Source organism: Cyanistes caeruleus, chromosome 18, assembly GCF_971803275.1.
Source record: "Cyanistes caeruleus chromosome 18, bCyaCae1.hap1.1, whole genome shotgun sequence".
In the NCBI taxonomy this organism is placed as follows: Eukaryota; Metazoa; Chordata; class Aves; order Passeriformes; family Paridae; genus Cyanistes; species Cyanistes caeruleus.
The window spans coordinates 2,732,730-2,756,043 of record NC_141718.1 but is presented as its reverse complement, the minus strand read 5'-3'; the positions used below and the strand labels follow the sequence as shown (position 1 = coordinate 2,756,043).

The 23,314-nt window shown below is 41.7% G+C and overlaps 1 protein-coding gene and 1 long non-coding RNA gene across 2 annotated transcripts in view; one reads left to right on the top strand and one right to left on the bottom strand.

Moving 5' to 3' along the window:
- Positions 1-77: 77 nt before the first annotated feature.
- Positions 78-4,743, bottom strand: LOC111936389 (uncharacterized). The gene is made up of 3 exons (XR_002868127.2): positions 4,569-4,743; positions 1,935-2,109; positions 78-1,371 (listed from the first exon to the last, which is right to left on the bottom strand). It is a non-coding gene; the product is annotated as an uncharacterized LOC111936389 (long non-coding RNA).
- A 37-nt stretch (positions 4,744-4,780) lies between these two features.
- Positions 4,781-23,314, top strand: part of IFT81 (intraflagellar transport 81) — a 37,072-nt gene continuing 18,538 nt past the window's right edge. Inside the window, exons 1-9 of the mRNA XM_023937268.2 lie at positions 4,781-5,210; positions 6,095-6,198; positions 7,243-7,423; positions 10,311-10,400; positions 11,449-11,514; positions 11,833-11,943; positions 13,183-13,267; positions 19,317-19,480; positions 21,717-21,812. Of these exons, the coding sequence (XP_023793036.1) occupies positions 5,067-5,210; positions 6,095-6,198; positions 7,243-7,423; positions 10,311-10,400; positions 11,449-11,514; positions 11,833-11,943; positions 13,183-13,267; positions 19,317-19,480; positions 21,717-21,812 (1,041 nt within the window). The 5' untranslated portion in view covers positions 4,781-5,066. The remainder of the gene's footprint in view (positions 5,211-6,094; positions 6,199-7,242; positions 7,424-10,310; positions 10,401-11,448; positions 11,515-11,832; positions 11,944-13,182; positions 13,268-19,316; positions 19,481-21,716; positions 21,813-23,314) is intronic.

The window sequence follows — 23,314 nt, the reverse complement described above, 5'->3', positions numbered from 1 at the left end:
CCACAAGCATTTGCACCAGTTCGGGTTAACAACAGACTTTTCTGGATGGAGATAAAATAGAATCTGAAGAACAGAAATACAAAGCAACTGATCAATGTTCCTTTATTTATATCCTCTATTTTGACAGCATTTCAGCCTTTTCCTCCTGGAGAACAGTGCTTTGGGATAACAATGTTGTTGGAAAGTGGCAGTGGGAACCCAGTTCTAAGTAGCAGAAGGTGGGCACAGAACCTTAGCAAGGCCACTTGGATTTCCTGCAGACTTGATCCTTGGTGCGATTGGGATTGGCGTGCGCAATGTCCTGGCCTGCTGCCCTCCATGAACCTCAGCAGACTTTGTTCAGCAAACTTATCACTGAGAACAGCCCTTGCTTGGCAGCACAGAGCAAAATTTGCCCTTTAGAGGCAATCAATTATGGCATATTCCTAAAACATCTTATTGTTCTTGGAATCTGCTGCAAGGGGTGACTCGCCATTTCATCTGACCTTGAACAGGAGGCTCTACAGAGCAGGCTCTAATCTCAGAAACGCTGGTGCAAACCTGAGACTAATCTATGGAGTTATTTTGGATTTTTCAGACAAGAAACAAAACAAGACAGCATGGCAAGAAACAAAACAGTGTTTTCTAAAGGAAGCTTAGTTAACTCTGCCCAACCAACCCCTCCTTGTTAAATAACATGCTATGCCACACTCCCACCTAGGAGTTCCCACAATCACATCCACCTCCAAGGTGGTCTAACACCAGTTCAAGGATCTTGTTTGGTCTTGTTTGCTGCCATAGTAGCAAACCTTAGTACTACCAGGCTTTGCCAGTCTGAAGCAATTCTGGGACAACTGGGGCTAAATGGATGGAAGCCAGCATCAGGCCAACCTCCTCTGGGCCTGATTCTGCACCCCCAACACTTCACACCTGAGCAAAGAAGGTGCAACACTCTTCTGGGCTGGGCAGATGCACACAACGCCCACTCCACAGGGCTGGCAGTGCCAGGCAGGGCACAGGGCAGTGGTGAAGCAGGTTCTGGGGTCATCAGTGGCCACAGACATCTCCAGCTTCTTATCTCATATTGCCTGGGACACCATTCTACGTGGTCTTAGTCTGGTTTTGCATCAGGTGCTGGGATCAAAAAGGAGTGATGAAGTCACTGCTCCTCTCAGCAGAGCCAGTCCATGGTACACACCTTGGCTGTGCCTCTCCTGCTGTGCAGAGTCACACAGAGCTGCAGCTGCTCAGTGTGTTCTGAGCCAACTGTGTGCATCTGGTCCAGGGGGCAGGGAGAGCTGTGAGGCCACCACTGACACTGTACACACAGGAGGTGAGGCTGGAAAGGTGCAGAGCCCTCAAGGTCCAACTTGTAAATCCCAGGCTCAGAGTCTGAAAGACACAAGTTTCAACCAGAATCCATTAGACCCAGACTTAAAGGACCAGGGTCCTCTCTCAAGCAATAGAAGACTCTAATAAATGCATAAAATATACAAACCCTACAACACAGATCTAGTATTTTTCTTCTAATCCTTTAGTACTTTAAATCACAACTGTAGACATGACAAAACATTCAGAACCAGACAGACTTCTTGGCTGATGGTACTGTCTTAAATGCCTCAGCTCACAGGAACAAGCCACATTCTGCACAAACAGGCTTAATTTTTTAAGACATCTGTGATCACTCCTTAGGCTTTAGCTGACCACAGTACAGCTGGAACTGGGAATCAGAAAGAGGCTGGGGATGCATTTAGGAACTAGAATAGCCACAAAGAAATTAATTTTTAATATAACACAGCCAGACCTATGTGTACACACACACAGCACAATATTTATAATAACAGAAACAAACAAACAGGATGGGTCAGATTGCTTGAGCAAAGCAGAAGTATCGTCTCCTCTTCCCAAATGCTCTTGTTTTCACGCTAACATCTTCCATCTGTTTGGGATCTGACCTCAGCAGCCGGCCGGATACGTTCATCCTCTTGTCCATGGTGTTCCCATATAAGGTGATCTCTCTTCAAGCAGGGAGCAGGATTCTCATTTGCTCAGGTTTCGTCCCACTCGGATTTGCTGCTCTCTGTGGTCGAGCTCTGTCACAGCTTTGCTCGGCAGCATCTGCTGCAGTGGCTGTAAAGGGAGGAGAAAGTCAGGAGGGAGCAGTGAAGCTGTGCCTGCAGACCCAGAGAGCTCTGGATTGTTTATTTCTATTCTCCTTCCTCCACAAGTTACCTCTGCAGGATGTCTTTGCAATAAGCAGCTTCCACAAGCCTTTCCCAAGCTAAATAAAAGACAAATTCTATCCAGAGAACTGGATGGAACTGTAGGGCTGAACTCTCACAATTCTCACGTCAAACTTTCCTTCAAAATCTGTATCACTCTCCATGCAAACTAATTTGGGACTGTGGAAAATGCTCCCAGAATTATACAGCAAATACACTGGAACACTGGCCCTCGAGTCTGTAAGACTTGACTCTGATAGCACATCACCCAAACTAAGATAACTTAAGACAAGTTAAGCATAAACAAATCTCAGCTGCTTCCTGTAATATTTACCCAAGGCTGCACTGAGAGTTTATAATCTCTTCCATGTCTGTGAAGATTCTCTTGTGATAAAGAGGTCAAGACACTGAGCTAAGCCTTGACTTTTTTTCTTTAAGGCAGTAGTTTTGAATATTCAGACACCACTGCAGGCTGTAAATACCAAGCAGCAGGGGGACAGCCAGGGACCTGCACATATGGAGAGCACAAAACTGGTGGCAGAAAGGATCATGATAACATAAAACTTAAAGGATGACATGGGAACTCTCTCACTCTCCCCAGGTTGGGAAGTCCTACAAAACTGGACTCCAATGTGTGATTTCGCTCCTTCCTCTGATCACTTGAGCTTTCAAACATGTCAACAAGTTCAGCCAGTCCAGTTCTAACAATGTCTGGTCATGGGAGGTCTCCTTTCCCAGAGTCAGAATAATCAGACTCCATAGGTTTCCATCTCACCATCTCTTCTTCTTACCTTAGCATCATCTAAAGTTTTCATGCCTCCTCTTCCTTAACATTACAGAGACACGAGAGGAGGGGAATGGTCCTTTCCTTTCTGGGAAGGTGTGAGGACTGGGATAGTCTTAACATAAAGCAAAATCTCAGAGCAGCAGCCTCCTATTGCACCCAGCCCAAGATCCCTCACCACACTTGGCTTCCCCTCAGCACTGAGGAAGAAAGGATGTGTATCAGTGTTTACAGAAACAGTGTTTGTCCAGGATTAAGTGATGGGGAACTCACAGGCACCTCCATCAGAAATACCATTCTCATCTGTTCTCTCTGTGTTCTACATGCTCAAAATACTCATCAGAGAAAACAGTAACTGATACCAGGAAAGCATGACAAGGGAAAGCAAATCTCTTCTGGGAACTTGTAGGTAAATATGATTCCTAAAGGTCAGTTTATGTACTGAAAGAACAAAGGAAACATGATCTGGTTTTAAAGTTCAAATCCAGGAGTCAGGAGACTTGGATTATGTTCCTGGCTCTACCACAGCTCTCATGCCCAACAATGAACCACAAGGCACCCACCCATCCCTTTTGTCACTTCATTTAACCAGTTAACAGCTTGGACACCAATCAGTGTCACTTCTCAGCCTTCCTGTGAAGACCACTACATTTTATGAAATTATTGTATGAAGCGTTTTCTGTTTCTCAGAAGGAAAAGAGGAGCTAATCCAAGATAGTCGCAGTGCTTAGAATTGCAAAGTATTACATTTATGCTTGCTACTTACTGAGTCAAATTCTGCAGTGATTTACAACCTGTGCATTTCAATTGGCACCAATTTAACATGACTCACTGCATATTTTAATCCATCATCTGAGGACTCACATGGGATTCTAAGACTATCCAAGAACCTAATTGAAATAGCAGAGAGGCCCCAAAATCCAACTATTTCAGGCCTAAGCATGGCTTTTGAAGGATCTGCGAGAACAAACTTGCAGACTGAGAGATTCCATGAGCAAGTTTGACTTGAATTTATAGTCTGCTTCAGATTGTTTGGTGTTTTTGAAGCTGCTGTCCTTGTTTCAGATTTATGCACTACATACTTATTGCTACTTTGAGGCACGCTGACAACTGATGTTCAGCCTCAAGGACATAAATTTGCCATTTGCCCCAGATGAAGGCTGGGCCCAGGACTGGCTGTTCCTGTTCCACACACATCCTCTGTGCACCTTTCCATTTCAAAGGAATTAGGTAACCATTCACCTGACACGTACATCAGACACACTTGACATCCCTTTGTGCTGTCAAAGGCTGCCAGAAATCTTAATTGGGTAACTGCAGCAATCTGTTTGTACATCTCCTACACATGCGACAACAACCTCCCTCGGAAGGAGCCGCAGAGCCAAGTTTATCCTCCAGAGGCTGAATCTCGGACCTATTTCTGCCACTCCTCGCACTTGTTCTGTGAAGGAGCCCCACGAGAGATCTGCCCTGTGCCGCGTCCGCCTCAGCGCGCCGTCAGCGGCCTCAGCCGCAGCTCCCGGCCTATCGGCGGCGGGAAGGGCACGGGACGGAGCTGCGTTTTCCAGCGGGAAAGGACTGACCGGGGCATGCTGTGGGGACACCGGGAGGGCTCCCAGTGCCGCAGCCGCCTGTGAGGGCAGCGATCCGCCAGAAGAGCCCGATGCCGGTCGCGGTCCCGGTGCAGGTCGCGGTCCCGGTGCCGGTCCCCTCACAGTTCGGCCGCGCCCCCTCACGACCAGGCCACGCCCCCTCATTATTCGAACCCCGCCCTGCCACCCTCGGCCACGCCCTCCAGGCCAGACCACACCCCCCTCGCCTCCCGGCCACGGCCCGGTTCGCGCCGCTCGGCGGTAACGCCGGAAGTGACGCCACTCCCGTGTCCTGGCAACCGTCCCCGCGGTAACGGCGCGCGCGAGGCTCCGGTCGAGGCCTCCCCGCCAGGGCCCGGCCCGGCCCCCCCCGATCCCGCAGCCCCGCCAGGGCCCGGCCTGGTCTGCCCCGATCCCTGCGCTGGGGGTCGGCCGGAGCCGGTCACCGCAGCCCCGGCATCTCTGCAGAGGTTTTCCCGGGACGCAGTTATGGGTGACCAAATGCAGTTCATTGTTGAGAAGCTCAATCAGGAGCCCTTCAGGAAGAACTACAGTTTGATCTCGTTTGACTCCCTGGAGTCGCTGCAGCTGCTGCAGCTGCTCAGTGATGTTCTGGGGGAGATTGACCCGAAGGTAAGGAGGGCACTCAGAGGTGCCCAGATCTCCTGAGGTGGCTTGACACTGGAATTTGCTTTTATTTAGGTCTGGCTCAGTATCATCCTGCGGCGTGTTTGTTTCACCAAAAGAATCTTGTATGAATCTTCCAGGAAATAAATGTGCCTGGCAAGAATCCTTCCTGCCTATACGTCTGAGTGCTCTTGGCAAACCAGCAAATGTTTCTTGGGGCAGGGCGGCAGCATCCCTGTTCCCCAGAGGCTGATGACGATGTTTTTCCTGTGAAATTAAGAATGCAGATCTTGGTTCATACTGACACTTGTGTTCAGTCAAAGTCAGGCTGTGTCTTGCACACACCCAGGGCAGCAGCTGATCAAGAACTGAACCTCACGATTGTGCTGTTGCAATGGAAATTATATCCCGCTCCTTGGAGGCTGCCAAAAGTGTGTGAGATGAGAAGGGACCATTCATGCATCTGGGGTGTGGATTCCTGTTTCTTGGAGTCCCAAGGTTTCCAACTTCCCTGGTAGATGTGGTCAGTGTGACTGCACAGATGAGATCCCATGAGAAGGGAGAAGGTATTCCTGCAGGAAATTGACCTGAATACTCATGTTGCAGGAAAATCTATTAGAGGAAAAGTTTGGTGATTTAAGGGATGTTCTGTACAAAGCATCTCACTATTGGTAAACTAATAAAGTCAATTCTTTCAGTGTTGTCAGATAATTAACATCATTTGGACAAACAAGTTTGTAAAAATAATATAATTGATTATAGTAAATAATATTGCGTTATCCTAATCACTACTAGTTATTAAATCGATTGTTTTATAATAGTTACAATAATTTTTACTATATGAATAATAATAAAGAATAACTACTTATTTAATTTTAAAACCTATTTAGCATGCTGTTGACATTAGAGAGGAGCTGCCAGAACAAACAGCTAAAAGAATGTTGAACCTCCTTGGAATCCTCAAATACAAACCTCCAGGGACTGTGTCAGACCTGTGAGTACCTTTTTGCCTACGAATCATGCTAAAACATCTTTTTTAGCTTATATGGCACCGACCTTTAGTTCGGGTGAGTGCTGCTGCACTGTTCCCATGGATGCTGGGATGGGATCCCAGCTGTGGCTGCTGCTGTGTCTGTGTGGATGTTTTGGGGTTCCAGGTGTGGCTGTTGCTGTGTCCGTGTGGATGTTTTTGGGGTCCCGGGTGTGGCTGTTGCTGTGTCCGTGTGGATGTTTTGGGGTCCCGGGTGTGGCTCCAGGTGGGCTCCCCGCACCTGCCCAGGTGCAGTGGCGGCTCTGGCCGGCAGAGGGCGCCGCACGCCCGGCCCGGTCCTGGTCCCGGTCTCGGTCCCGGTCACCTGTGCCAGGTGAGCCCAAATGTCAAATCCCGCGGTCTCCCCGCCCTGCCGGCATCCTCCAGGGCTCACAGGAAACGAGGAGTTGTCACTGCTGTCTTTATCCTTTCAGTGTGTCACTGTGGTTTTTATCTGACTCAAGGGAGAGGAATTGGGAGCCTGAATTGCAGACTTGCAGCTCAGAATGGGGTGGGTTGGAAGGGACCTAAAGATCATTTGCAGGGACACCTTCCACTATCCCAGATTGCTCAGAGCTCCATCCAACTTGACCTTGGACACTTCCAGGGATCCAGGGGAATCCACAGCTTCTCTGGGCACCCTTTGCCAGAGCCTCCCCACCTTCACAGGGAAGAATTACTTCCTAATATCTAATCCAACCCTGCCTTCTGTCACTGTGAGGCCAATCCCATTGTCCTGGCACATAAAACCCTGGTAAAAAGTTCCTTTCCATCTCTATTTTATGCTCCTTTCAGGTTCTGGAATGTGCAAGTCCCTCAGCCTTTGCTTTTCCAGGCTGATCAAAGTCAATTCTCAGCATCATCATGAGCGTTTTCTCTTCTAACAGCATTACAAAAATCATTAGGCAAGTGGAGAAGGAATGTCAAAACATTGGAGACTTCTTGTTCCAAGCCAGCATTCTTTTGCTTGAGATTTATTGGCATTTTCTCCTGGTTGGTTCCGTACAGGAGTGCTTTTCGCCAAGGGCTGGTTACTGGAAGCAAATCTGTAATTCATCCTGTCTTACATTGGCTTCTTCAGAGGACCAATGAACTCAAGACAAGAGCTTACCTGGCACGTTTCTTAGTGAAACTGGAAGTGCCAGCAGAGTTCCTACAGGATGATACTGTGGCTGACTTCAACAAACAGGTACCATTTCTCATGAATGCAAACATTTTATGTTAATTAAAGTGCCAGTGGGAGGAGGGATAAATGAATCAGGGAGTTAATGCTGGCATACATGTTCAAGTGACTTATATTAAAAGCTTGTTGGAATCAAGGATAAGCAAAGATTCATAATAAAAAGTTGATGTCTTGACCACTTTTCTTCCAATAACCCTGAAATTATGTAATAATAAGTAGCATTGAATTAAAAGGCCTTAAGCCTATTAAGCATTGGGTGCCAAATAATGTTCAGAGCCATGTTGGCTTAGACAGACTTCTAGTTCTTAAGTTTTGAACGGGTTTGGTCTTTTTTTTTCCTATGAAATATGACCTGGGTATTTTTAACTTTATAGAATTACCACTTCAAACAAGCCTGGAAAATGTTATGACCAAAAGTTGATGTCTCTACTAATTGTCCATTAATTGTATTTTTAGTCATGATAGTCCTTTGATAGTATTTCATACCTAATATTTGTAGGAGCCTTACTCCAGTTTTGCTTTAACCATTTATTTTTTTGTGAATAAAGAAAAGATTTCTTTTTCTCCGTGCTGACATTCCTACTTATTATGTTCCCACTTCTTTTGTGAGTATTAAATGTTGATTTTAGATAGTCAGACTGGGTGGGTTTGAAATGTAAAATTTGAAATGAACAAAGTTTTGGGTTTACTATCTGAGGTACATATTTACTTAATTTTTTTTCCAGTTTTCTGTGCCTTTTGTTCTGTAAAACCACAGTGGGTTTGAGTGTTTGTAAGAGGTAACTTGATCTGTTAACTCTGCACCAGCAAAGCTGAACAGTCTGACTGAGGCTTGACTAAGCCTTTTATTTTTTTGTTACCTCTAACAATATTGGATTTATACCTTGAAATAACTCAGTAGAAGTAGCAGAGAGAGAAAGGAATGCATATTGTATGTTTTGTTCAGTATGTCACAGTCTTAATGTGTATAAATATCCACCTCCATAATTTCCATTACGTAAGGTATGTTCCTTTTTGGGATTACAGTAATTGAACCATCTTATTAAACTAATACCCTGCTGATTAATTCAAAACAGAAGCTGGGGTAATAGAATGCCTTACTGCAATATAACATGACAGTGCAAATATTTAGATACTAATGAATTAAACAATTAGCCTGAATTATTTAGATACAGGCTTGCAATGGTGGCTTTTAAGGGAAAATTCAAAAATGAGAGTTTGGGCACCTTATAACACAGTCAGGTTTTGTGGGTGTGTAGAATTAAGCAAAAATGAACTTCTGTAAATTACTTAGAGAAGGTACTCAGCAAACCTGCCACCTTCCCAGCTGTGTTGTGATTTAGACATTGGACTGCCTGCAATATAGAATTTAAGAAATAAGCAACTTCAGGCATTAATCTCTTCGCTCAGGCTTCAGTGATTTGCTCTCAGGTGCCAGAGAATTCTCTTTCCATGCAGGAACCTGGGTCTTTTTCTGGTCATTTGAGTGTGTCCTTTATTTCAGGTGCATGTGGGACACCCAAAGGGAAAAGTGAGAACGTTTTTTTGTTATGATCCATCGAACTCTGCTCTGCCTTGTTTGAATTCTGCCACTGGCCTTGAAATTTCATGTTCCAACAGGGAGAAAGTGTTATGGAACTCCTCTTTTGACAGAGGTAGAGACACACAAAGGAAAACTCTTGGACAGCAGCAGTGGGAATGCAATTGCTCAGAGACCACCTGCTCATTTTCATTTTTGTTAATGGACTTCCAGAGTGCATAAGGGGTATCATGGAAGCCCAGTTGGGTTTTACTCCTGCATTTTGTAACTTGTTCCTCCTCATCCAGCCTGTGCATTCCTTGTCACTCCTTTATTTGCCACTTAATCCAGCTCTTTATGATATTATCTTGTCCTTAGCCATTTTATTGCTATTTTCTTGAATTCCTTCCAGCTTGTCAGTGTGTGGTTGATACTGAAACAACCAGAACTGAGCAGAGCGCTCTGGATGCTGCTTCCCCAGGGTTTTATAGAATGGAGTTGCTGCTTCACTGCTCAAGGCTCTGATACCTTTGTTTGAACTGGCCTTTGCTGTTGCCATTTGGTATTCACCTTTCATATCAACTGCTCTTTCCAGGAAGTAAAAAATTACTTGATACTCTCCTTTTAGATTTTTCCATCTCATTGAAGGGCTGTTTCTGTGGAGATTATCTTTCCTTATACCTCAGCTCGTGTTTCTCTGAGTTGAATCTAAATTTATTTCCTCTCCATATTTCTAAACTCTTGCTGTCCCCTGTTATTTCTCTACCCACACAGACTTTCACACTGCCTCTCAGTTTAAGATTCCTGGTGGGCAAAGTACTGGTGTGGAAGTAGCACACTGTCTCCTTGTCTCTGAGTGCTGAGCTGCATCTATCAATCTCTGGGATGTTCTGAGGGTTATGCAACGTGGCACAGCCATTTCTCACGTGTTCACTCAGTTCTGCTCTTGGGCCCCTGTGGAAACTCAAGCCCCATTCCATCAAAAGTGTTGTCAGAGCAAACTCTTCCTTTTGGGGCTGATACATTTATATATGGGATATACACAGGTGTATACTGAGAGAAAGTAATTTGTTAATTTGTCCTTCTCAAGTGACATCTTATCTTCCTGTTTTGCAAATACACTGTATTGCAAAAGGTAAAAATACTGAGGAAATTGTGAAGTTCTGATTGTCTCTTCAAATGGAAAATGATGCACTGTGATTTTTTTTTAATTTCTGCTTTATAAGTTGACAGGCTTTTGCAATGAGAAAATGCCTTTTTATCCTCACCATATTTCTGTGTCTACATTTACTGCCTTAGTAGTAAAACAGTGTGTTGATCTGAAAATCCTTAGACACAGCACTAATTCTGCACAATTTCCATTTCATTTCACAGTATGAAGAACTCATGGAAGCATTTAAAAACCTACATAAGGAGCACGAGCAGCTCAAAATATCTGGTTTATCAACTGCAGAAATCAGAAGGGTAAACAAACTCCACAATTTTTTATTTAGTGAATTTTTTGCATGTCAGTTCCATGTCTGTTGGCTTTGTGGACAGTGTGAAAGCCGTAGAGGCCTGAGCTGGTGGGCACTGCAGCTGCCTCTTGACACTGCTGTCTGTTGGCAAACACAGAGTCCTTGCTCATGTTTAGAGCTGAGCTTTCTGGAGCAGATTGGGGAACGAGGCTGCCAAGACTCTGTGCAGCATGATTTCCAAATATTAGAACTCCATTTCCTCTGAATGCAGACTGATACAAAGCCTTTTGCTTTCCTGATAACGCCTAATAATTCCAGAGGGTGTTGAATGAATTAAGAGCTTAAGTCAACAGAAATGATGAACCCACATGGCTCAAGTGTTAAGTAGAGATATTTGCTCTGTTTCAGCAAAATAATTAAGCTTGTGTACAGCTTTCCAGTGGACAAGCCAAGCAAATGTTGAGATAAGGTCTACATTTGGAGAATTCATTTTCCTTTCCCTCATAACTATCAATCTGTAGAGCCCTGCTGTTGTAAAATAAAACTCAAGGAGAATAATAATAATCAGATATGTGTTTCAGCACTAGAAAGTGTTTCTTTTAAGACAGTTTTAATACAAAAAGTGGCAGCAGACATCGCTTATAAGCAACTTCATGCAAATTGGTCTGCCAGGAAGCGGGTAATGCCTGTGACATTAAGAACATATGTCAGACTGCATCAGATATTTAATTCACACTGATTCGTTCCTTAGTGGTTTCTGTTTGTTTGTTTTTATTTTAGAGAAATCCACCTGCTTTTATTTTAAATGTTCACATTAATACTCCAGGATGCAGATGAAGAATGTTAGCATAAAGAGAGTGGGAACTGTGGGGGAAGTAAGAGAGAAGAGAGATTGGAATCCTGGATGTTTGATCATAGATCAATAAAATTATAACCGCCTCCATGTATTCAGAGAAGAATTCTGATTTTCATATTAATTTGAAGAGAATTTAGTCCAATTCAATATACATGGGAAATAAATTAATCTTTCTTTATCTGTTTTTCCTGCTTTTTAGGACATTGGTGCAATGGAAGAGGAGAAAGATCAACTGGCCAAAAGAGTAGAGCGTCTTAAGAAAAGGGTAATAAGAGAAGTAACACTCCTACATTTCAGTGTCATAATCCTTGGCCTGCAACTCCAATTTTGGAATGCAAACAAGGATTAAGATAAACACACTGTATGTCTAGGAAGGAATCAAGTAACTAATTGACCTACAGGGAATCTCCCCAGGCGTTGATCCAGAGCTTTTAAGAATCTCGAGTCCAGTACTTTGCTGTCATTTCTGAGTAGTAACGTGTATGGAAGGGAAGTGCTAAGTGGGCTTGTGAGACATATGATCTCTTTAATGTATTTCTCAGCTATCTGACAGCAACATGCACTATTTATCCACTTGCTGTAGGTGGAGACAGTACAAAATCATCAACGGATGCTTGAAATAGCAAGACAGCTTCGCTTAGAGAAAGAGAGAGAAGAATCTCTGGCTCAACAGAAACAAGAACAAAAAAGTCAGGTACCGGCATCACAACATACCTGTTAAAATAAAGAGCTGTCGGTGTTTGTTTGGGAATCATGCATTGAAAATCCATCAGGAACAACAGTAGCTGGGAGAATTTCTCCCAACCCCAGAAAATTAAATCCCATTTAAAAGATCTATGTGCATTTGAAGGGAAGAGGCTTGACCCTGCAAGTTTTGAACACCACAGTGAAGGTACTTGGCTGCCTCAGCTCCCACTGACATCATCCTTTAGCTTTCCCAGGAAATGTTCCATGACTTACTGCTGGAGCACCCGAAGGGAACTCTTCATATTTATGGTAGTGAGCAAATGTTTCCTTGATTTGATCTCTATCTCTATGATCTGCATGAAGATTTCAGGGGCTGAGCAACACAGCAAGTACCTCATCTTTTTCCTGGGTGGGGGCAATATGTATTCAGGAGCAACCTTGGGATTTAGGCCCCTGAATTTGGGGAAAATGATGTCCTGAGAAGCCCTGGGAGCAGTTGATATCCAGGTTTAAGGGTGGGTTTTATTCCTGTCCTGTGTTGTCAAAACGAGATACTTCAGTAGAATCCAGTTCCATTTTGTTACACTGTCTCACCAAATTCTGCAGCCTGAATTTCAACACTATTAAAATGGAAAAAGCCCTCAGATTTCTTATATTGCAGCCTTTGTCTGGAGATCAGTGGGAATCAGTCGCCTCTCAAGCTGTTGGGTCTTTGCTTGAGCCCGAGTAAGATCACAACTAAAATGAATGTGAATTCCAGTAAATTCCAGTTCTTACTACACATCTCTCCAAGTCACAAAAATGCAGATCAGCCGGGGCTTGTTTGGCAGGAAGCTTTCCAGGCTGCTCTCAGGATGGACAGTGGATTGCTGTGACAATGCAGCTGCATTGCAGGATAAGGAGGGTTATCTGCTGCAATCCTGATTCCTGCTGCATTTTGTTGGTGGTGTGATGCTCAAGCCGCTTGTATTTTTGATTGAAAATTGTTGGATGAATTTCTGCCATCAGAGAAAATATTGCTTGGGAGAGCAAGAACTCTTCTCAATTAACAGGAGGGAATATCAAGTAAACACAGGCCAAGTGTTGAAAATTTGGTCTGGCACATTCCCTTGTGAAACAGAAAATCACCAGATGTGAGAGCTGCCATGTTTTGTGTTTGGGGTTCTTTTGGGGCTCTGTTGGTTTAGTTGTTTGCACACAGATTTCCAAGGAATGACCCAGTGTGTGCCCAATTGTCTCTCCAAAGTTGTTCCTCGTGGAGCAGAAGCTGCAGAGAGCCCAGGTCCAGCTGAAGGAGATGAAGCAGGTGGTGGCAGATTCCAAACCAGAAAGTGAGTAGGGCTTTTCCTGTTGCATTCTAGGTTAGTGTGGTGCAAAACATGCCATAGAATGGTGTATAAATTACTTCAAAAATGGTAGAATCTGACTATTTCTCAATTAAATTTAGTAAACCAAGTCATTGCCCTGCTCTTTCAAGAACATTTACTATTTCAGTTGCATCACACAACTGCTTTGGCAGCTCTTCTGAGTTAAAGGATTTTTCTCAGTCACCACCTCATAGCATTGTTATTACTTTATAATTTTACTTTGATTTTTTTAATGATTCTCATCTGCCACTGAACCACAAGTGGAACTAAAGGACTATCTGAACCATCTCACAGGGACTTGCAGTGGATTTTATAACTGTTCCTTTTTTGCAGTAGCTATCAGAGAGTTTATACAGCAAAGCTGTGTCAACAATTCTATTTCAGTTCCTGGGTTTTTTTAAGGCCAATGGAAACTCTATGGGTTCAGTTCACAGAAGCAAAGGTAACATAATAAAAAGCCCAGTAAATATGTCATTTAATCATTGAGATGAAAATAAAGTTAACATATTTAATTTCCTTATCTCCAGTCCTGCTTGCAGGGGAGAAAACAAAAAGTATTTAGATGTTCCCAGTCAAAGCTTGGAGTCATTACTTAAGAAAACTAGTGTTGAAATTTTGCCCAAACAAAGACCTCAGGACTCAGCTTTGTAATTGCTTTCCCCAGTTACAAAGGCACTGCCTGTAGCAGCAATTACAGAATGCCAACTGTGGGTTTTTTTAATAATTGAAATTAGGTGACCACAGTGCACTGAATAAGTTCCATTTATTTTAAAAGCTTTGTTGGTCTGCAAGGTAGCACAATTTATTTCACTTTGAAGATTCCCTTTGGCTGCAGTTTGGAACCTCAGCTGCCTCCTGGTATCACTGTAGCCTTGTCTGCTGACAGTGCAACAGCTGGATTTTCACTGGGAGTCAGATCCTTCCTTTTAAAGGAAAATTCTTGCATTTTTAATACTTCAGGTGCTTTTACTTCCTAAACAAGATAAAATGTTCTGAGTTGTTGCTAATGTAAGCTTTGTTGTTTGTCTTATGGATTTGATTGCTTCACTTTCTAATTAATTTTATATTTAAAGAAATGTAAAGGAACTCTGTAAGGAATGCAACTAGCACATATTCATGAGTATCATTAGCATGCAATTAGCATCATCCTGCTTGAACTGTGCCAGGATAATACGCCTTGTGGTGGGTAGGATTTTAACTCTCAGAAACATCATATTTAGAAGACTTTGTGTTGTATCATTAATTGTTTTGAGCTGCTGCAAAACAGCTGAAAGTGATGCTGTAGGTTCACAGAACACTCCTTCCCTGCTTATTGACTTCAGTCCTTCCCTGTTTATTAACTTCAATTTTTCCCTTTTTAATAACTTGAGTACAACTCAGGATGTTTAACTAGAGAGGGATTTGCTGCTGGTAGCACTAAGTAACTTGAATTTTTGTATTCTGGAGGGGGTTTTTTGTGGTGTTTGTTGTACTGAATATGAACAGTGTTTTTATTAACACTGGCCTCTGGTCTGAATAACCACAACCCAGCTCACACTTGCTCTGCAAGACTAACAGAATTTTGCTTTGAGTGTCTCTGCTGCACAAACAGAAATTGATAACATGGTAATCACTGAATTCTTGGTCTCTGTCCATTTTACAGGACATTACTGGTTACTTTATTGGCAGAAATATGAAGAAGTGAATGAGTAGCTTGAAAATATTGATTAAAAGAATGTGTTAAAACAATTCGTTGATGAACAAAAAATGTGTAATTTATAAATTTCATTATTATGTAGAAATAGATTTAAAACATTGAGAACTTCAGAGATACTTGTCAAAGAGGATTTGTTTTCTACAGATGCCTATTTTCCTTCATTCTTGATGAAAACCTGAAATTTAGGAACCTATTACTTAAATATTACATTTGGTATAGAAAATGAATAGTTTTCTCTTCCATACAATCTTTTCCTAAAATTCCACGTTTAAATTATGTCCTCCAACACTGCAGACCACATTACAATTAAAGTTATAGAAGTACTTGGTAAAGGAAACTGGCTTAGGTGGAACATTATTTCATCTTCAAATGATTTTATTTATTATAAAGTCACTGTCAATTGATGCCAGGTTGTGATAAAGCACCTTTAAGATAATTTGATATCTGTATGAGAATACAAGTCTGGTTGGTGAGATTGATGGTGTTGCTGTAGTTGATTTTTTAAGGTCATTAACTCTTCTACCCCATTTTAAACAAACAAGGCAGCAAAAATTCAATGTGGTCTCTGTTAAAAGAATTAAAAGGAGTTTAGTGGAAGGTTTGGAGAAATGGAATGGGTGTTTTTTTTTGTTTGTTTGGTGTTTACACCAGATTCCTGAAAGAAAATAACAAATGATCACTGGTGAAATAAAAATAGGAAAGTGGGTGAATAATGAGGAGACTGTCGATTCCAAGTGACCATAATCACTTGGGAAGCCAAGCCTGTGCCAGCAGTGTTTTAAGGAATAACCAAATTCCAGGATATTCCTCCAGGAATAATGTATATGCAATGCATTTATGGCATGTGGGGCTCTTTCCTAACAAGTGTCTGAGAAGAATTTGTGGGTCAGGTGTGGGAATGGGAGAGCTGGAGCTCCCACTGCTGTGGATGAGGTGCCTTCCCTGCTTTTATTTCTGGGAGAAAATCCCAGACAAGTGTTTCTTTGCCTCTAGATTTGGCTCTGGCACATCCAGCCCTGCAGCCCCAGGCCAATTCAGCATTCAAGAAGAGCACTGAAAGATCAGAGAGGTTTCAAAGAGCTCTAATGATAATTATAAACATGGAAAGCAGAACTTAAAATCACAAATTCAGGAAGCTTTTTGATATTTCAAAGATATATGGAAGGGATGATTGATCTGCCAGTGTTTGCATGTCCTAGGCCTCTGTTTAAGAGAGGGAAAGTGGAAGTGGTGCTCCTGGAAGCTGTGGAGGAAATAATTTCAGCCCTTTCTTTGTGGCTGCAGAAAGAGAAGGGAAGGATTTGATGCTGGAAGTCTGTCCTAGACTTGGTCATGGCCTTTCCATGTGATATTAAAGAAATTGTTGGCAGAGAGTCTATGAAATGTGTGTCCCTCTCTCTTTTTGTACCCTTTTAAAAACTGAATTCCTGTTGCAAATGGTTCTGGTCCAGGATGCTCAGTTGGCAGCCTGTAGAGGGAAAAGCAGTGGGATTCTGAGCACAAGGTTAATCAAGTTTTAGCTCCATTAACAGAATTATGTAGAGAAAATTGCCTCTCTTCTACATGACTGAGCAAGCACGAATAAACTCTTTCTCCCATCCCTCTCTTTATAATAATCATAAAAAAAAATTGAATGGAAAACATGAGGAGTTGCTCTGAATAGCTCTCCACATGTAAATACGTGGTTGGCAGAAGCTTGCTAAAATAACCTGAGGGCACAGAGCCAGATTTCTGTGCCACTTACGTGTGTAGATTTTGTAACCATAAGTCAATGTTGAAACATTAAAAACAGAATTTATATGTGTAATGGAAAGATCTGAAGTATGCTGGCCTTTTTTTTCTTCTCTAGCCTGGGAATTTGCAAAAGAATGTTTTTCACTGTAATAAAACCCTGAACCAGGAGCTGTCCTGTGTTTTGGTTTTTGAGGTTCTGTTAAGCAGCAAAAGTAGCTCTTAGGTAGTTGCTTCTCCATGTGTTGAGTTATACAGGAGGAAAAATATATCCAGTGTATTCAGGAAAGAAATTCTATTACTCATAAAGGATGTTGACACAGTGTCTTTCCCCATCAAGAAATCAAGTTTTAACTCGTTTTGTTGCTCCATTAGGACTCAGCACAACACAGAACCACTCAGGGTAACAACAGCTCCGAGGTTATTTGAGAAATAAATCAGATTGTGATCAAGGTTATACCCCATGAAGTCAAAAGGTCTCTGCTCTTATCAAAGCTCTTGTGGTTCTTTGCTAAGTTTCTTATCATATCTACAACAAATCATTTAAAGCATGTACATTTTTATCAGAAAACTGGAGTAGCACATTAAATGAAATTTAGGTTATATATGCAGGGGTTTTTTGCTGCTAAAAACCTCAAGAAATTGATTTAATGTAAATATTAATATTTAGTGTCAGAATAATATAATTAATATCACATTGATTTCCACACCAAGGTTCTCAGTTACAAATACCAGGTTGGGAGTGGTGTTCCAGTCAGTTCTGAGGTGATAATTCAGCTCACAGGGTACGTGGGAAGCAGCTTTGCTGCATTTGCAGAAGTGGGAGATTTCTAGTGAGACATTAAAGTGTGGTCCCTCCTGCCCAGCTCTGCCATGGGCTGAGGAAGATGGGGACTGACTTCTCCTGGAGGAAAGAGTGGGAAGTCTCTCCCAGTAAGTCCCAGTGAGTTTTCCAGGGTGCAGCTGCAGTGCCAATGGCTGTTCCACAGGCAGAGTTTTCCCACTCCAAAACTGGTCTGGGGGCTGTTTGTTTTGATAAATGACCCCTCCACGAAGGGGAAAAGGTCCTGTAGTAGTGTTGCTTTCCATAAACACAGAAAGCAACAAACTGGGAAAGTGGAATTCCCACTCCTTTTAGTTTGTGTTGACTCGACTTTGTTGGCAGCGCTGCTTTCCCCAGGGCCTGTTTTTTCTCCCAGCTCCTGAGGTTTTCTCAAGAGCTGATGGCTTATTTCCCTTCTGGCAGCTTTCCTGTCAGAGTGGGCTGGGAGCAGGGCTCAGGAGGATCTCTCAGGACACTGATTTAGAGGTAAATAGCAGCAGAAAAACAGGGGGCCCTTTTCCTGGGCTCTTTCATTTTGTTCTGACCTTTTCCTTTGGCTTCTTAGCCTGAGAACCAAAAGCTGTTTTCATCTACATCCTTTCCCATCTCTGTTTCAGCAGCATCAGCTGCACTTTTCTATCTCTCTGCTCAACTTCTCCCTGCTTGTGTAGTCAATGAAAGAGATGGAGACTGTGAACTTCTTGTTTTTCTTGGTGTTTCATCACAATTCCATCTTCTCCCTGATACAGATTTAACCAAAATCCCAACCCTAGCAAGTTGTTTGAAAACTAAAAAGAACCCTGGATCACCTAGATCATGAAAAATACTCTGAAATATCCATTCCCACTCTCATGTGACATGCAGCTTCCAAATCTTGTAGTCCTTGGCACAGTTGTCTCTGAGGAATTATTGCACTGAACTGCCTGTTGTCAGTGGAGACTGTGCAGTGTAATTTAAATAGATGTTTCCTTTTATTCTGTTGCATTTTTCTATCTGTGAATTGTTCTTATCTGCACACACTTGTGTTTATTTAGAAATGATCTGTTAAGGAGCCTGAATTACTCTGCCTAGAAAGAGCCAAGTCCTCCTAAGCCTGGTAAGGTGTAGGTGCATCAGGCTGGTGTCCAGCAAAGCTTATAAATGGGCTTGTTTTTTTCTATTGGATTGTTATTTTCTGCATTCTCAGTCTATAAACTGTCCTGAGAGTAAATGTTCTTTCAAGAAGCAATCTTTACAGGGAGGCAGTCTGTGTTCCAGCAATGTAAAGGACCCTTAAATTAGGCATATATTAAACCTTGCCCATTTTAAGACCTTTTTAAATGCCAGACAGAAAAAAAAAAAAAAAGTTTTATTTTAAGCATGAATCTCTAAGGATATAATAAATATTAATTAATATTTTTTGACAGATAAAGGTTCAATGGCTGTTTATATCAGCAGTGTCTGTTGAATTGTGCATCTGATTCAGCTGGAGTTTCATGTGAGATGGGTTTTACTTGTTATTAATGAGAAGAATCTCTCAAGGAGCTGATAGTTACATGTTAGAGACAGAGGTGCATAATAAATCCTCTTACATTGTTTAAGATCCAGATTAAAAATTTAAATCAAGTAACTCCCCCTTTCTCTGAGCACCGAAAAGAAGACTCAAATGTTATGCTGTTGTTATTGTAATCAGCTGCTAAATACTTTAATGTGTTGGGGAAATCAAACTTAATTATCTGCTACATTGCTTTTATACACACTCACTGATTTAATTTGTTTTTAAGGTTTAATGAAGAAACTAGAAGAGGAGATAAATTTCAATTCCTACCTGGTAACTGAAAAAATACCCAGAGAGATGGAAAGTAAAAAGACTTCCGTGTATTTCTTACAAAAGGTGGTTGCAGAGCCAGCCATGACTCAAGCTGATCTCACTGCACTGGAAAGTGAGGTGAGGGACCAAGGTCACACTTCATTTGTAGCATGGTCTGAGCTTCCTGGACTCTGCAGTGTTCTTATCCCTGCTTCATACCCTGGAGAAAATGTTTCATTTCCAAAGGAACATCTCTTCAGTTGTAAAACCAAAGGCGTCTCAATCACTAAGTGCAAACTCTGATAAGATTTTTTTGAATACCCACAAAAGAGACACGAATAAACCAACCCCAAACCCAAACATACCCTTAGGTGCTATTGAGGAAATTGTATTAATTCAGCACTGAAGGGCTGATTTTTCTTCTCTTCAGATTTCACTTGTTTGAAACTCTCCCTGCCATCAAGGGGGTTTATCCCAGCACATCCAGAGCTTATGGAGGGAACAGCATTCCCTGAGGGATGTATCCTCACCAGATGATGCCTTAATCCATGTGCAATGGCTCAGAACTCCGCAGTGTTTGGAAGAGCCTTGCATTGTTTGGTTTAGTTTTTAAGAACAAAGAAAATATGGGCACAAAATACTTGATTTACCTTTCCAGGTTTTTTTGATAAGTTAAAAGCAAATAATCTTAGAAAAACCCTTATTTGTCCAATATATCCAGAATGTGCAGAGGGGTTTGTTGCCACAGAAGTAATTTATTTATTAACTCAGTGAAGTTTTCCTAATTGCACAGTCCTAAATAAAAGATTAAATATGAAATACTGTGTCCTAGAAGAATTTAGAGGAATGCTAGTTATTAGTATTTCTATTGATGATAATGATGAAGATTTAGAGCAATGTTAGAAGGAAGAAGAGTAGTCCTACATCCTAAATGTCTTCTCTTACCAGCTGGTGTTTAATACCCCTGGGATTTCCAACTCAGGCTTTGCCATGAAATAGAGATAATGAGGAAACAGAGTATCCATCTTAAGGGATGACAGCATTAATAAATGGCAGATTAGGGCTGAAATAATAAACCAGCTCTGTGATTCAGCCTCTGCTTTCCTAGATTAGTTCCTCTAATCAAAACAATATTTGTGGCTGCAGTTATGTCTTTCAGGCATGCTTGAAACCCTGTTTTGCACATTTCTTTTCCAAGAGTGTTGTTTGGTTTATTGCAATATTTTAAAAAACTTTTAAGTTTTTCTCTCTTTCTCCATGATGTAACCTTTGATTTGTTATGTTTTGGGAGTATCTTCTTCTTGAAGGATAATAAAAACATGTCATACACTTTGCTATTACCGCAGCATGGCCTTAGGCAGCTTTTTATTTTTGACATTGGCTTTTTATTAACTCAGTGCCTTAAAAAGGAGCTGAACTGCACCAAGCATGTTTCCAGCATGCATTTTATAATATAAAACCCAGGAATTTATTCACAGAAGGGAATTCTTATGCCATTTTCAAATTCAAGCCTGTTCTATCATTAATAGAATAGAATTCACAGGAGAGTTGGGTTTTTTTCCCAGGTGTTGGAGTATTTTTAGTCCTATTCAGCAATTTATTTGAGGTTCTCAGTTTTCCAAACACATGGATGTTGCTCCCAGAACATCCAGGGTGATGCCCAGCACTGTCCCTGTGTTCTGGTCTGACTCCCTGGGATTGCAGCACATTTTACACTGCTCCCTTAGCAGCAGCAGAGAATTAAAGGAAGGTTGCTGTGGCTGTGTTTTCCATGGCTGGTGGGAGTCCCAGTGCACTGGGAAAGCTGGAATCTGCACTCTGGTGTGGCTGAGAGCTCCAGAACTTTGGCTGGAATGAAGCTCAGCAGTTTGGGATTAAGGACAGCCAAGTGCATCTTGTGGCAGGAGGAGAAGGCACCACAGAGCTGGAGTACCATGGTCTGTGACTCCACAAAGTGTTGATGAAATCTTTATCACTTAATCTTCATTTGCTTCCCTTTGAACTTCTGTTAAATGGTTGAATGAAAGGGAATTTTAGTTCAAGTCAATAAAATTACATTTTTCACTCAGTATGTGGTAATTTTTTTTTCTATACCAACTCACTGCATTTTCTCTCCACATGCACCAATTTACTTCATTTTCAGGGCAAACATTATGGTCCTGCCTTATCATAAAGGCACAGAACTGGAAATCCAAAAACAGCCTCTTCCTGGCCAGTACTTAATGACTCACAGAGATTTTTGGGTCTGTTTCTCTGCTTAAAAAAAAAAAAAAAAAGGAACTGGCTGGATTGTAAATCTGGGTTTACATTTCAATTCTTGGAGAAGACAAAGACACCAAGCTCTCTTTCCTTATTTTTCCACTCTGTTTTGCAGATAAATGAAGTCAATACACAAATTAATCAGCTTGTTGAGAAAAGGATGATCAAGTATGAGCCAGCTGATAGTAAATTCTCCATGTATCGCCAGCAGGTAAGAAGGAACAAAATGTGTTTTAAGCAGAAGCAGGAGAAAGAAATCAGTCACTGATTGGTTGACATGCTGATTTTTGCCTTTGATTTATCTAGCATCATCAGTAGAAATATGTAATAATGGAGGTCAGAAGGAAAATAAAGAGCTGTTGAACGTATGTATGTTTAGGGCTGAGTCAAACTTGCTTTTAGTCGTGTCAGTTAATATTTTGACTGCTGTCTTTGCATCACAGCAGTTTTGGAAGGAGCATTTTACAGGAGCTATTTTGGTAAAGTTCCAGCTGTGGATGGATTCTTATGAGGCAGCATGAGGGCTGCCTGCTGCAGTTCTGTCCCTTCCTTGTGCCTGACCAAATGACATTTTTCTCTTTTGCATCTCTTAAGAAGAAATTCTTTGATTTCTCATCCTGAGGCTGTAGAATAATCTTGTTATAAAATAGGCTGTCTGGTCCAGTCTTAGTAAATTCCCAAGTTATAAAAAGGATTTATAAACTTGGAGATTTTCAGAGCTTACACAGGAACCCGAGCAATTCCTTTTCCAGGCAACCTGCACCACTGCTAATTTTATGGAAGATCTTCAGCATGATGCTTATGGTGAAGGCTTGACAAATAAAAAGGCTCAAGTAAAATGTATCAGTGGAAGGGGAAAAATGGTGATAGAGTACATAGTGCAGTTCAATTACAGACACAATGTCTGTTTTATTTTGGAAGAGGTGCTCTTCCTGAGAGAAAATCCTGCTCTGGAATGTGCTGGGAGCAAGGAGGATCCACCTCAGGACCTGAGGTTGCTGCTGGGAGCTCAGAGCCTGTGGAGCTCTTTGCTTTCTTCTGCCAGGGCCTGGGTTCTATTTCACAAAATAATCAGCTCTGTTGTCCCCTGGTTTGTCACCACAGACACCTCGTGCAGCAAAGAGCTGAGCTCCCACCCCAGCACAATTCTGTTGGAGATTTATTTAGGGAGAAAGCTGGTCCTCTCAGCTGAGTCTGAGAAAGCTGCTGTGTTTTGGCTTCATTTTTTTGTAAGTTTTCCCTTTCACTTGAAGAAACCAGCCATGCCTCAAATTCCTGCACCTGCATTTAAATGAATGTGTTGTGTTATTTTAGAGTATTTTTCAACAGGATGCTTTGGCAAGAGAAAAATGCTTTTTTTTTTTCCCTTCTTTTTAAATCCTTGAATTAATGGATTCGTATGTTACCAAATCTGTTCTGGTCAAAACTCAGGTACTGTTAAATATTCAGTCTTGTATAAAATATTATTTTTTAAGTGCTGTATCTTCTAGACTAAGAAAAAGAAAATTTAATCTGAAATCTACACTATTTCTGTGTTTTATTGCTTTATTCATCATCTTCTAGCTATTTGCCAAGATTTAGTGGCTCGGTTCTGCTTTAGTGTAACATATTTCTGTAGGTTGGAGTAGGTTGGAGTTATAAAAATCTGTATTATGACATTTGTGAAATCTTGGATAACTTTCCAGTTAAGCCATGTTGGTGTATCTTACATAT